The sequence below is a fragment of the Rhinoderma darwinii genome, chromosome 11, assembly GCF_050947455.1.
Source record: "Rhinoderma darwinii isolate aRhiDar2 chromosome 11, aRhiDar2.hap1, whole genome shotgun sequence".
NCBI lineage: Eukaryota > Metazoa > Chordata > Amphibia > Anura > Rhinodermatidae > Rhinoderma > Rhinoderma darwinii.
The window spans coordinates 8,736,496-8,750,226 of record NC_134697.1 but is presented as its reverse complement, the minus strand read 5'-3'; the positions used below and the strand labels follow the sequence as shown (position 1 = coordinate 8,750,226).

At 37.7% G+C, this 13,731-nt stretch overlaps 1 protein-coding gene across 1 annotated transcript in view; it reads left to right on the top strand.

The window, feature by feature from the left end:
• The window catches only part of SORCS3 (sortilin related VPS10 domain containing receptor 3), a 550,689-nt gene that overhangs the window by 420,633 nt on the left and 116,325 nt on the right, over nucleotides 1-13,731 (top strand). The window contains exons 8-12 of the mRNA XM_075842847.1: nucleotides 4,165-4,254; nucleotides 4,388-4,567; nucleotides 6,956-7,102; nucleotides 8,284-8,386; nucleotides 11,489-11,565. Of these exons, the coding sequence (XP_075698962.1) occupies nucleotides 4,165-4,254; nucleotides 4,388-4,567; nucleotides 6,956-7,102; nucleotides 8,284-8,386; nucleotides 11,489-11,565 (597 nt within the window). The remainder of the gene's footprint in view (nucleotides 1-4,164; nucleotides 4,255-4,387; nucleotides 4,568-6,955; nucleotides 7,103-8,283; nucleotides 8,387-11,488; nucleotides 11,566-13,731) is intronic.

Here is a 13,731-nt window from a genome sequence, read left to right as displayed (position 1 = left end):
ACAGCCCCTATATGCAAGAATATAACTACTATAATACTGCTTCTATATACAAGAATATAACTACTATAATACTGCTCCTATATACAAGAATATAACTACTATAATACTGCCCCCTATATACAAGAATATAACTACTATAATACTGCCTCCTATATACAAGAATATAACTACTATAATACTGCCCCTATATATAAGAATATAACTACTATAATACTGCTTCCTATATACAAGAATATAACTACTATAATACTGCCTCCTATATACAAGAATATAACTACTATAATACTGCCCCTATATACAAGAATATAACTACTATAATACTGCTCCTATATACAAGAATATAACTACTATAATACTGCCCCCTATATACAAGAATATAACTACTATAATACTGCCTCCTATATACAAGAATATAACTACTATAATACTGCCCCTATATATAAGAATATAACTACTATAATACTGCTTCCTATATACAAGAATATAACTACTATAATACTGCCTCCTATATACAAGAATATAACTACTATAATACTGCCCCTATATACAAGAATATAACTACTATAATACTGCTCCTATATACAAGAATATAACTACTATAATACTGCCCCTATATACAAGAATATAACTACTATAATACTCCCCATTATATACAAGAATATAACTCCTATAATACTGCCCCCTATATACATGAATATAACTACTATAATACTGCTCCTATATACAAGAATATAACTACTATAATGCTGCTCCTATATACAAGAATATAACTACTATAATACTGCCCCCTATATACAAGAATATAACTACTATAATACTGCCTCCTATATACAAGAATATAACTACTATAATACTGCCCCCTATATACAAGAATATAACTACTATAATACTGCCCCTATATATAAGAATATAACTACTATAATACTGCTCCCTATATACAAGAAGATCACTACTATAATACTGCCCCCTATATACAAGAATATAACTACTATAATACTGCTCCCTATATACAAGAATATAACTACTATAATACTGCCCCCTATATACAAGAATATAACTACTATAATACTGCCCCTATATACAAGAATATAACTACTATAATACTCCCCATTATATACAAAAATATAACTCCTATAATACTGCCCCCTATATACATGAATATAACTACTATAATACTGCTCCTATATACAAGAATATAACTACTATAATGCTGCTCCTATATATAAGAATATAACTACTATAATACTGCTCCTATATACAAGAATATAACTACTATAATACTGCCCCCTATATACAAGAATATAACTACTATAATACTGCCCCCTATTTACAAGAATATAACTACTATAATACTGCCTCTATATACAAGAATATAACTACTATAATACTGCTCCCTATATACAAGAAGATCACTACTATAATACTGCCCCCTATATACAAGAATATAACTACTATAATACTGCTCCCTATATACAAGAATATAACTACTATAATACTGCCCCCTATATACAAGAATATAACTACTATAATACTGCTCCCTATATACAAGAAGATCACTACTATAATACTGCCCCCTATATACAAGAATATAACTACTATAATACTGCTCCTATATACAAGAATATAACTACTATAATACTGCCCCCTATATACAAGAATATAACTACTATAATACTGCCCCCTATTTACAAGAATATAACTACTATAATACTGCCTCTATATACAAGAATATAACTACTATAATACTGCTCCCTATATACAAGAAGATCACTACTATAATACTGCCCCCTATATACAAGAATATAACTACTATAATACTGCTCCCTATATACAAGAATATAACTACTATAATACTGCCCCCTATATACAAGAATATAACTACTATAATACTGCTCCCTATATACAAGAATATAACTACTATAATACTGCCCCCTATATACAAGAATATAACTACTATAATACTGCCCCCTATTTACAAGAATATAACTACTATAATACTGCCTCTATATACAAGAATATAACTACTATAATACTGCTCCCTATATACAAGAAGATCACTACTATAATACTGCCCCCTATATACAAGAATATAACTACTATAATACTGCTCCCTATATACAAGAATATAACTACTATAATACTGCCCCCTATATACAAGAATATAACTACTATAATACTGCTCCCTATATACAAGAATATAACTACTATAATACTGCCCCCTATATACAAGAATATAACTACTATAATACTGCTCCTATATACAAGCATATAACTACTATAATACTGCCCGTATATACAAGAATATAACTACTATAATACTGCCCCCTATTTACAAGAATATAACTACTATAATACTGCCTCTATATGCAAGAATATAACTACTATAATACTGCTCCTATATACAAGAATATAACTACTATAATACTGCCTCCTATATACAGGAATATAACTACTATAATACTGCCCCCTATATACAAGAATATAACTACTATAATACTGCCCCTATATACAAGAATATAACTACTATAATACTGCTCCTATATACAAGAATATAACTACTATTATACTACCTCCTATATACAATAATATAACTACTATAATATTGCCCCTATATACAAGACTATAACTGCTATAATACTGCTACTATATACAAGAATATAACTACCATAATACTGCCCCCTATATACAAGAATATAACTACTATAATACTGCCCGTATATACAAGAATATAACTACTATAATACTGCCCCTATATACAAGAATATAACTACTATAATACTGCCCCCTATATACAAGAATATAACTACTATAATACTGCCCCCTATATACAAGAATATAACTACTATAATACTGCCCCCTATATACAAGAATATAACTACTATAGTACTGCCCCTATATACAAGAATATAACTACTATAATACTGCCCCTATATACAAGAATATAACTACTATAATACTGTTCCCTATATACAAGAATATAACTACTATAATACTGCTCCTATATACAAGAATATAACTACTATAATACTGCTCCCTATATACAAGAATATAACTACTATAATACTGCCTCCTATATACAAGAATATAACTACTATAATACTGCTCCTATATACAAGAATATAACTACTATAATACTGCTCCTATATACAAGAATATAACTACTATAATACTGCCCCTATATACAAGAATATAACTACTATAATACTGCCCCCTATATACAAGAATATAACTACTATAATACTGCCCCCTATATACAAGAATATAACTACTATAATACTGCTCCTATATACAAGAATATAACTACTATAATACTGCCCCCTATATACAAGAATATAACTACTATAATACTGCTCCTATATACAAGAATATAACTACTATAATACTGCCCCCTATATACAAGAATATAACTACTATAATACTGCCCCCTATATACAAGAATATAACTACTATAATACTGCCCCCTATATACAAGAATATAACTACTATAATACTGCTCCTATATACAAGAATATAACTACTATAATACTGCCCCCTATATACAAGAATATAACTACTATAATACTGCTCCTATATACAAGAATATAACTACTATAATACTGCTCCTATATACAAGAATATAACTACTATAATACTGCCCCCTATATACAAGAATATAACTACTATAATACTGCCCCCTATATACAAGAATATAACTACTATAATACTGCTCCTATATACAAGAATATAACTACTATAATACTGCCCCCTATATACAAGAATATAACTACTATAATACTGCCCCCTATATACAAGAATATAACTACTATAATACTGTCCCTATATACAAGAATATAACTACTATAATACTGCTCCTATATACAAGAATATAACTACTATAATACTGCCCCCTATATACAAGAATATAACTACTATAATACTGTTCCCGATGTACAAGAATATAACTACTATAGTACTGCCCCTATATACAAGAATATAACTAATATAATACTGCCCCCGATGTACAAGAATATAACTCTAATAATATTGCTCCTATGTTCAGAGTTAGAGATGTAAGAGATCCCAGTGAAGATTGAGATGTATGTTTTCATATTTCTAAATGTGATTACTAAATGGAAAGTGTAAATATTACAATGTGATCTTCGTTATTTTACTACTTTTTTTTAGGCAACTTCGGGTGGAAGAGCAAGTTACTATGTCTCCTATAAGCGTGAAGCGTTCGCTCAGATTAAACTTCCAAAATATTCTCTTCCAAAGGTATTGTGCTTTATATGACGCACTGGTTGTACTAATATAAGACTCACCATTATACTGTATAGTGTGGATTTCCATTGGTTGTATTGACCACTTTTTGATCAGTGATCGTCTTCTTCTTCCTCTGTAACGGCAGGACATGCACATTATCAGTACGGATGAAAAACAGGTGTTTGCTGCAGTTCAAGAGTGGAACCAAAACGAGACCTACAACCTGTACATCTCGGACACCAGAGGGGTCTATTTCACGCTTGCCCTGGAGAACGTCAAGAGCAGTCGTGGCCTTGAAGGGAACATCGTCATTGACCTTTATGAGGTATTCAGTGAAGGTCATGAATAAAATTGGTTGTATTTGTAAATGTAGATTTTTCCAAATGGTCTTTGAACACCTAATGTCTCTTTTACTCAATGAATCCTTCCTTGACTAATGATGTTGTCCGACCCGACAATGTAGCGTGAGGAGAACCTATCACGTCCCAGTGATAGGAACTCAATCATGTTAACATAATAAGCTGCTACTTGGATACCTTTTAGACAATAGTTGGCTTGATCTCAATATTCCATATTTAATACAGTATATGTAGGCATGGTCCTGTATCATTGAAAGTCCATTTGCATGCAGATGAAGCAGAGCAAAATGCTTCACTTAAAAAAAAAAACCACAAATTTATGTTAATGAAAGCTATCAATATTTTACTGAGGTGGTCCAACCCTTGAGATCCCGATCGACTTACTGAAGCCCTGCAGCCCTTTTACTCTTGTTCGACTTGTATGAATATTCAATTGAGTCTGGAACATCAATTAAGGGGTTGCGTTGCTCCAAAAAGCACCATGGTCCCTTCATTCTGCTTATCACAGAGGGTCTTGGTGGTTAGACCCCCATAGATCGCACATTAAAGACTTATTCTTAGGATAGGCCATCAATGGAAACTCGTGAAAAAGCCTTTTAAGAGATCATTCTCATAGACACAATTTGGTAGGACTGTACATTTCTTGCCAGAGGAGATCCCATGAGAGTTAGGGCATGGCCGCATCAATGCCGCACATAATCCGTGTTGCAGATTCCGTTGCGCCATTGCCTAAAATGTGAAGTAAATTGCTGTGGATTAGCCGCTGCGTATTCAGGTGAAGAGAACTTCCTGCTGTCTTTTAAAACATTTCATCTCAGTCTGGCTATAGATCTCGAAATACATATGTCCAGCCAAAATGAAGAAATATCCTGTTCGTGAAAGCAATCCACAACACAACACACATAACATCTGCGGATTTCATTGCGGAATTTTGAATCTCCATTGAAGTCAATGGAGAAATTCCGCAATAAGTCCGCAAAAAGTCAGCTACACGTCCGCAACAGTCAGTGTATGCTGTGGACACCAAATTCCGCACCGCAGCCTATGGTCCGCAGCGGAGTTTTCCGCCACGTGTGTACGAACCTAACTAAAAGGGTGGGGAAGCCAATGGAGAAAATGTCCGCTGCGGATTTCCGCAGCGGACTGGCCGCAGCGGAATTCCAGATCAGTTCCGCCACGTCTGGCCATGCCCTTAGGCTTAATGCACACGGCCGTGCCCTTAATCACGGTCCGTGATTAAGAGCGCGGCCGGACGCTGGCGGCCACGGACAGCCACACACGTTTTCGGCCCATGCTCCAACAGTATGGGAGCACGGTCCGTAAAAAGCAAAAGATCGGCCATGTCGTATATTTTGTGGAGGCTTTCTATGGCACGGGCACCTTCCCGTAAATGTGTCCGTGGTCAATAGAAGTGAATGGCTCCGTAATTAGGCCTCATGCACACGACGGTAGCCACGTGCACGTCCGTAATTTTCGGGTCGGCCGGCCGCGGACTGTCACCCGCGAGCCGCCAGCAAATCGCGGGCCGTGCACATGGTCGCGTCCATTGTTTCCTATGAGGCTGGACCGCAGAACACGGCCGTAATAAGACATGCCCGTTCTTTCTGCGGTCCGGGCTCCTGGGCCATGCATGGACCGTGGAAACCACGGTCGTGTGCATGGCCCCATAGAAATAAATGGGGCCGCAATTCTCCCATGGATCTTCGGGGAATTGCGCCTGCAAAAGCACGTTCGTGTGCATGGGGCCTTACACAGGGAATCCTTTTTACTCTTATGGGAACCCTTCCCTTTTTTCACAATAATAAACCAGCCTCACAACAGTGTGAATGGGCCCCCACACTTTTGGTCACTGTGTTGTTTTTGCACTGTTCCCTCTGAGTACAGATAAAGCAATAGATTTACCTAATATAACATGCCCTTGAATTGTGCTGTATGACAAACCCAGCTCCACTACATGAAGATACAATTAAAACAAGTTCAAACTGAAGAAAACATCAAAGATTCATTTTTAAGAATTCATTGTAATTACAAGTTGAAGATCTATAGGTAGCCAGTTTCACTGAGACCTTGGTGACTAACCAAAACCCAACGTCCCTTTCCTATAGAAGAGGATTACAATTGGACCACAAATCAGAGTTCACATCGGGGCCAGAGACCATATCATATATCATACACTAATAGTCTGTAGCCAACATCAATAGTACGGGTCCATACTATATATATACAGGAGTATGGTGAGGACTGTAGGTCAGGCAGCCGGTGATCGGTTGTTGAGTGATTCACGGTCACCTTGGAGGATGTAAGAGGCTCCTCTCCGTCTTCTCATCTGTTGCTCCTCTGATCTTTTTTCCTAGGTAGCTGGGGTAAACGGAGTGTTCTTGGCCAACAAAAAGGTTGATGAACGTGTGAAAACCTTTATTACGTACAATAAGGGCCGGGACTGGCGCCTGCTGCCGGCACCAGATACCGATTTAAAGGGGAATCCAGTCAACTGTCTTCTGGTCAGTTCCAAATGAACTTAGTTGTTGTTTCCAAAATGAGCTAAATGTTTAACAATGTTTCACCATAAAAAATTAAAGGGGTTTTCCCATCAGGACTGACAGGGGGACGTCCCCCACTAAGACACCCTTTTGTGAGCCTGAGCAGACAACTGCTGCCAAGAACTTCTCTTGAACCCCTTAAGGACTGAGCCAATATTAAATTTTTCATTTTTGTTTTTCACACCCCGCCTTCCAAGAGCCATAATGTTTTTATTTTTCCATCAATAGGGCGGTGTGAGGGCTTTTTTTTTGCGGGTGGAGTTGTCGTTTTTATTGGTACAATTTAAAGTACCATGTACTGTACTGGGAAACGGCAAAAAAATTATTTGCCGGCTGAAATTGCAATAAACTGTGATTCCTCCATTGTTTTTTGGCTTTTGTTTTTAGGGTTTCACCGTGTGGTAAAAACAACAACTTAACTTTTTTGTTAAAAAAAAATAAAATAGTTTTGTTTCACCGCATTTGGAGAGCCATAACGGTTTTATTTTTTTTCGTGGATTGAGCGGTGTGGGGGTTTATTTTTTGCGGGACAAGCTGTAGTTTTAATTGGTAATTTTTTTTGGTACATACAACTTTTTGAACCCGATTTTGACGGTTACAATTTTTTGTTTTCACGGCGTTCACCGTACAAGTTAAATAATAGTATATTGTAATAGTTCTGACTTTTACGGATGCGGCGATACCAATTTTGATCATTTTTTTTATTTTTTACATTACTTCAGAGGAAAAACATTTTTAAAAAACTTTTTTTTTTTTCCACTACTAATAACTTTATTTCACTTTTTTTTAACACATTCTATCATCCCCACTAGGGGACCTAAACCAGCGATCGTTGGATCGCTGGTACAATACACTGTAATACTAATGTATTGCAGTATATTGTCATATTTAAAGGCATCACTCTGCTCGTAAAAAAGCCTCAGCATTTTGCTTTGTGGAAACTGTCAACAAGCTGCTGTTGATAGATTCATTATTCTTATTATGTCTCTATTTAATAGTTTGAACTCTTGTGTTTTTTTCATACCTCCGTCACAATCTTCTCGGAATACTGACTATATACAATTTTGGTTATGGTTTGGTTACGACTTATGGCACTGTAGACTTAAACCTGTTTTTTTTTTGTTTTGTTTTTTTATCTTTAGCCCTTCTGCTCCCTACATTTCAATTTGCAGATGTCTGAGAATCCCTATAACTCTGGTAGCATTTCTAGCAAAGTGACTGCACCTTGGCTTATTGTTGCCTCAGGTAATTATAAAATAATATGCTGTGAAATATTTCCAAATATTTGTTCAGTGTTTCTTTAAGTGATGCGATTCTGAGTTCACTATTAATACACTACATATTTGTTTCAAAAAATTGCAATCTTACTATATTCTATGAATCCTGGTCAGTGCCAGTGTCCGAGTGACCATAGAGAGCTCTTTGTTGCCTCAAAAATGGCTGCATTCTCCCATCTTCTGTTGGATGAGCGGCTCTGGAGCGCATATGATCTAACATATGAAATACTAAGACTAAAAGAACAGGGACATCCGGACCCTCATCTTTTAGCCAGTGAGAGGGTGACTATAAAGTAAGTCTCTCCCTCTAGAGGACCCAACACATCTGTGCATTACAGGTTCAGCCCATTGATTTCAATGAGGATTGTGTAATGCTTCATTTCACCTGCGGTGGCACTGTAAATGAATTACTCTCGGATTCCCCCACAGATTACAACTGATCACTTGGGATCTAAGAAGCAGGACCCCCTATGAACAGCTTTTTGTAAGGGGACGATTGCCTAAAGTGGGAAACCCATTTCACATGAACTTACGGCTCAGTTTAAGATAAAACATTATTTCAATGGGGGATGTCAGATACTTTTGGCATTACTTGTATTCTAGGGGGACAAGGTTTGCAACTTTCACTGATTTGGATCATTTTAACAATCTTACGCCAATATAAACATTCGTCACTTGGGCCTTCGTCAATATAACCCTGCAGAGATTCTAAGGAATATTCTACTATGGAACTTACTATGGAACCAAAACTGAAGAGGAGATATTCAAAAGTTTTAGGAAAATTCTTATCGACTGTTTTCACTTGACCACAGGAAATGAAAATATAAGTGAAACCAATGTGAGTGAATACAGAACGTCAAGGTTCCCAGGATTAGTCTTCAATGGAAATGAGCCTCATAGCTCACAATATTACAAATGACAAAAATGTTGCTGCCCTGTCAACATGAGTCCTGGTCTCCGTTAGGGACGACGGTCTCAACAGAATGTTTTTCTGGCTTTTGGATTGAACCATTACTGTTTACAGAGCTGGATTATGACTAAAATGAATCCTGAGGTGATCTAACAAGGATCTCTTCAATCTAGTGTAACAATAAAGAATGTGAAGAGCACTGTTGATATCATAACTAAAAAAATTATATAATGGCAGGACCGTTGGAAATGAGAATTCTCTTATAAGGAATGTTACTAATGTCTGTAGCTCTTGACTAGTACCGATTCTCCAGACATCTAGGTGGCACTAGAGAGACAGTTTTCTTTCTTCTGGAGGAGAGCTATTTTGCATACTCTTTCCCAGAGAGCATTGCTCTTAAGACTCAATACTAGCTGGATCTCCACAAGGAGAATCGGCAACTTCCAAGAGCTGCTCCAAAGGTATCTCATTCAGCCCACCAGAACCCTACTTTGGACTGATAAGGATAAACAACTCTGAATACGTGTTGTCTACAGATGGATGTCTCTGGTTGGCCTATTATCATTTTTCAAGGCTCTATAAAGGGTCAGACATTAACATACAAAGTATGCACCTATAGGTGGCGCTAGATGGACCGTTTTCTTCCTTCTGGAGGAGAGTAATTTTTCATACTTTTTCCTGGGAGCATTGCTCTTAAGACTCCCTACCATCTGGATCTCCACAAGAAGAATCAGCACCTACAAAGGTATCTCATTTAGCCAACCAGAACCCTACGCTGTCCTGATGAGGAGCAATCATTGCTGTCTACAGATGGGTGTCTCTAGTTTGGCTATTAAACCAAATGCTCTATAAAGGGTCGGACATTAACTTACAGAGAAGTCACCCATAGGTGACACTAGAGAGACAGTTTTCTTCTTTTTAGAGGAGAGCTGTTTTGCAAACTAATGTCTGTAACAATTAAATAGATTGTATGAAAAAAATTATTTGTATTTTTTCCAGAAAAAGTGTAACCCTTCTCGCTAGGTTGCTTTTAGTATTGCAGCTCAGTCAGATTCCAAAAAATATCAGACACGGCCATCTATATATTCGTCTCCTGCCTTTATCCCCCCCTGCTCCTAAGTGTCTCCATCTGGTCCAATATTTTCTATTTAGTTTCATAAATTGGCGTAGCTGTGTGTAACAAAGGGGCACAGAAAAATCTGACAATTTATTACAGCGTCAAATATCATATTTTTCCACATCACATCACCCGTCAGTCATATATTTGTTGTAGCAAGAAAATCATTTATTGGGAAAGGGAGTGCGAGTCTACTGTATGTGACATTTGGTGCAGTTAGTAGATGTTGAGTCGAATGATTTGAAGGATTTCAGGGTGAAACTTGTTTATACGTTTCCCGTCTTTTTGAATTAGAAAAAAACATTATTACCAATGCGAAGAATGGGCTGTAGATGTAGCAGATGTCAAATTGTCAGCTGGCGCCTGCATGTGCAAGAAATACCATCTGGGCCAATTTATAATATTATAGTAGTGGCATCTTTCTTGCACCTATTGAATTGGTGTGAAGTTTTGAGTTGAAAATATTAATATTGGAATATTTTGCACCAATTAAATTTGTTTCTTTTTGCGCTTGCTATGAGCAGCCGGACATTTGTGCCACCAATTTGTCCCTTCTTTTAACCTTTACCTTTTAATTATTGGGTCTAAAAGTAAATGTATAGTTGGAACAGGCACATTTTTCCCACCTGTTTTTCTTTTTGGAGTAAGAAGACAAATGCTGAAAATTTTTGCACAAATTTCCAGTTTTAGATTTGACTTTTTAACCTGTGCAATTTTCACCAAAGCAGTTTATTCCAGTTTTTAGGGTAAACTGCACCAACAAAAAAAATCGCAAACGACAAGCAACTAATTTGTGGGTGGAAAAAGACATATCCCCCAAGTTCAACTTCTCCCAGGTTGACCTTGTTGGTTAAGAGGCAAAATACCCCCTTCAGGCAACAATGGCAAATTGTGTATGAAGAAAAACTAATTATTTCCTTCCTTACACCTCAGTCAGAGGACCAAAGTTATGTAGAAATGAGGTCATCGGTGTCTTCAGTCAGTTTATCAATGTATGTGAACAAGGATTGAGGCTGATGTGTAACAATGTGTATCTTTCACAGGTAATATTGGTCCTGAACTCTCTTCAACAGATACTAATATGTTCATCTCATCAGATGGTGGAAACACATGGAAACATGTATGTTAATTGATTTAATCTTTTAACAAATATTACTGAGTATGTGTTTCATATACTGAGGAGGAGGAGTAGTAGTAGTAGTAGTAGTAGTGGTGGTGGTGGTAGTGGTGGTGGTGGTTACAGTAGTAGTAATAGTAGAAGTGATGGTGGTAGTAGTATTAGCAGAAACAGTAGTAGTGGTGGTGGCGGTGGTATTAGCAGCAGCAGTAGTATTAATCGTAGCAGCAGTAGTAGTAGTTGTGGTAGTATTTGGTAGTAGTAATAGTAGTAGTAGTAGTGATGGAAGTAGTTGCAGCAGTAGTAATAGTAGTAGTAGTGGTAGTATTGGCAGTAATAGGGGTGGTGGTGGTGGTAGTAGTAGTAGTAGTAGTAGTAGTAGTAGTAGTAGTAGTAGGAGAAGTAGTAGTAGTAGTAGTAGTAGTAGTAGTAGTAGTAGTTGTAGTGGTGGTGGTGGTAGTGGTAGTGGTGGTGGTTACAGCAGTAGTAATAGTAGAAGTGGTGGTGGTAGTAGTATTAGCAGAAACAGTAGTAGTGGTGGTGGCGGTGGTATTAGCAGCAGCAGTAGTATTAATCGTAGCAGCAGTAGTAGTAGTTGTGGTAGTATTTGGTAGTAGTAATAGTAGTAGTAGTAGTGGTGGAAGTAGTTGCAGCAGTAGTAAAAGTAGTAGTAGTGGTAGTATTGGCAGTAATAGGGGTGGTGGTGGTGGTAGTAGTAGTAGTAGTAGTAGTAGGAAAAGTAGTAGTAGTAGTAGTAGTAGTAGGAAAAGTAGTAGTAGTAGTAGTAGTGGCAGCAGAGGTAGAAGTGGCAGTAGTAGTGGCCACAGCAGAGGTAGTAGTAGAAGTAGCAGCAGCAGTAGTAGTGACAGCAGAGGTGGAAGTAGTAGTAGTAGTAGTAGTAGTAGTAGTGGTAGTATTCGCAGTAATAGGGGTGGTAGTAGTAGTAGTAGTAGTAGTAGTAGTGGTGGTGGTGGTGGTAGTAGTAATAGAAGTAGTAGTGGTGGTGGTGGTAGTAGTAATAGAAGTAGTAGTAGTAGTGGTAGTGGTAGTAGTAGTAGTAATAGAAGTGGTGGTGGTGGTGGCGGCAGAAGTAGCAGTAGTAGTGGCAGCAGCAGAGGTAGTAGTAGAAGTAGTAGTGTCAGCAGAGGTAGAAGTAGCAGTAGTAGTAGTGGCAGAAGTAGTAGTGTCAGCAGAGGTGGTAGTAGTAGTAGAAGTAGTAGTAGTGGCAGCAGAGGTAGTAGTAGAAGTGTCAGCAGAGGTGATAGTAGTAGTGGCAGCAGAGGTGGTAGTAGTAGTAGTAGTGGCAGCAGAGGTGGTAGTAGTAGTAGTAGTAGTAGTAGTAGTGGCAGCAGAGGTGGTGGTAGTAGTAGTAGTGGCAGCAGAGGTGGTAGTAGTAGAAGTAGCAGCAGCAGCAGTAGTAGTAGTAGTGGCAGCAGTAGTAGTAGTAGTAGTGGCAGCAGTAGTAGTAGTAGTAGTAGTGGCAGCAGTAGTAGTAGAAGTGGCAGCAGAGGTAGTAGTAGAAGTAGCAGTAGTAGTAGTGGCAGCAGAGGTAGTAGTAGAAGTAGCAGCAGCAGTAGTAGTAGTAGTAGTAGTGTCAGCAGAGGTGGTAGTAGTAGTAGTAGCAGCAGAGGTAGTAGTAGAAGTATCAGCAGTAGTAGTAGTGGCAGCAGTAGTAGTAGTAGTAGTGGCAGCAGTAGTAGTAGTAGTAGTGGCAGCAGAGGTAGTAGTAGTAGTGGCAGCAGTAGTAGTAGTAGTGGCAGCAGAGGTAGTAGTAGAAGTAGCATTAGTAGTAGTGGCAGCAGAGGTAGTAGTAGAAGTAGCAGCAGCAGTAGTATTAGTAGCAGCAGTAGTATTAGTGGCAGCAGTAGTAGTAGTGTCAGCAGAGGTGGTAGTAGTAGTAGTAGTAGTAGTAGTAGTAGTGGCAGCAGAGGTAGTAGTAGAAGTAGCAGCAGCAGTAGTAGTAGTAGTGGCAGTAGTAGTAGTAGTGACAGCAGTAGTAGTGGCAGTAGTAGAAGTAGCAGTAGTAGTAGTGGCAGCAGAGGTAGTAGTAGAAGTAGCAGCAGCAGTAGTAGTAGTAGTAGTAGTAGTAGTGTCAGCAGAGGTGGTAGTAGTAGTAGTAGTAGTAGTAGTAATAGTAGTAGTAGTAGTAGTGGCAGCAGAGGTAGTAGT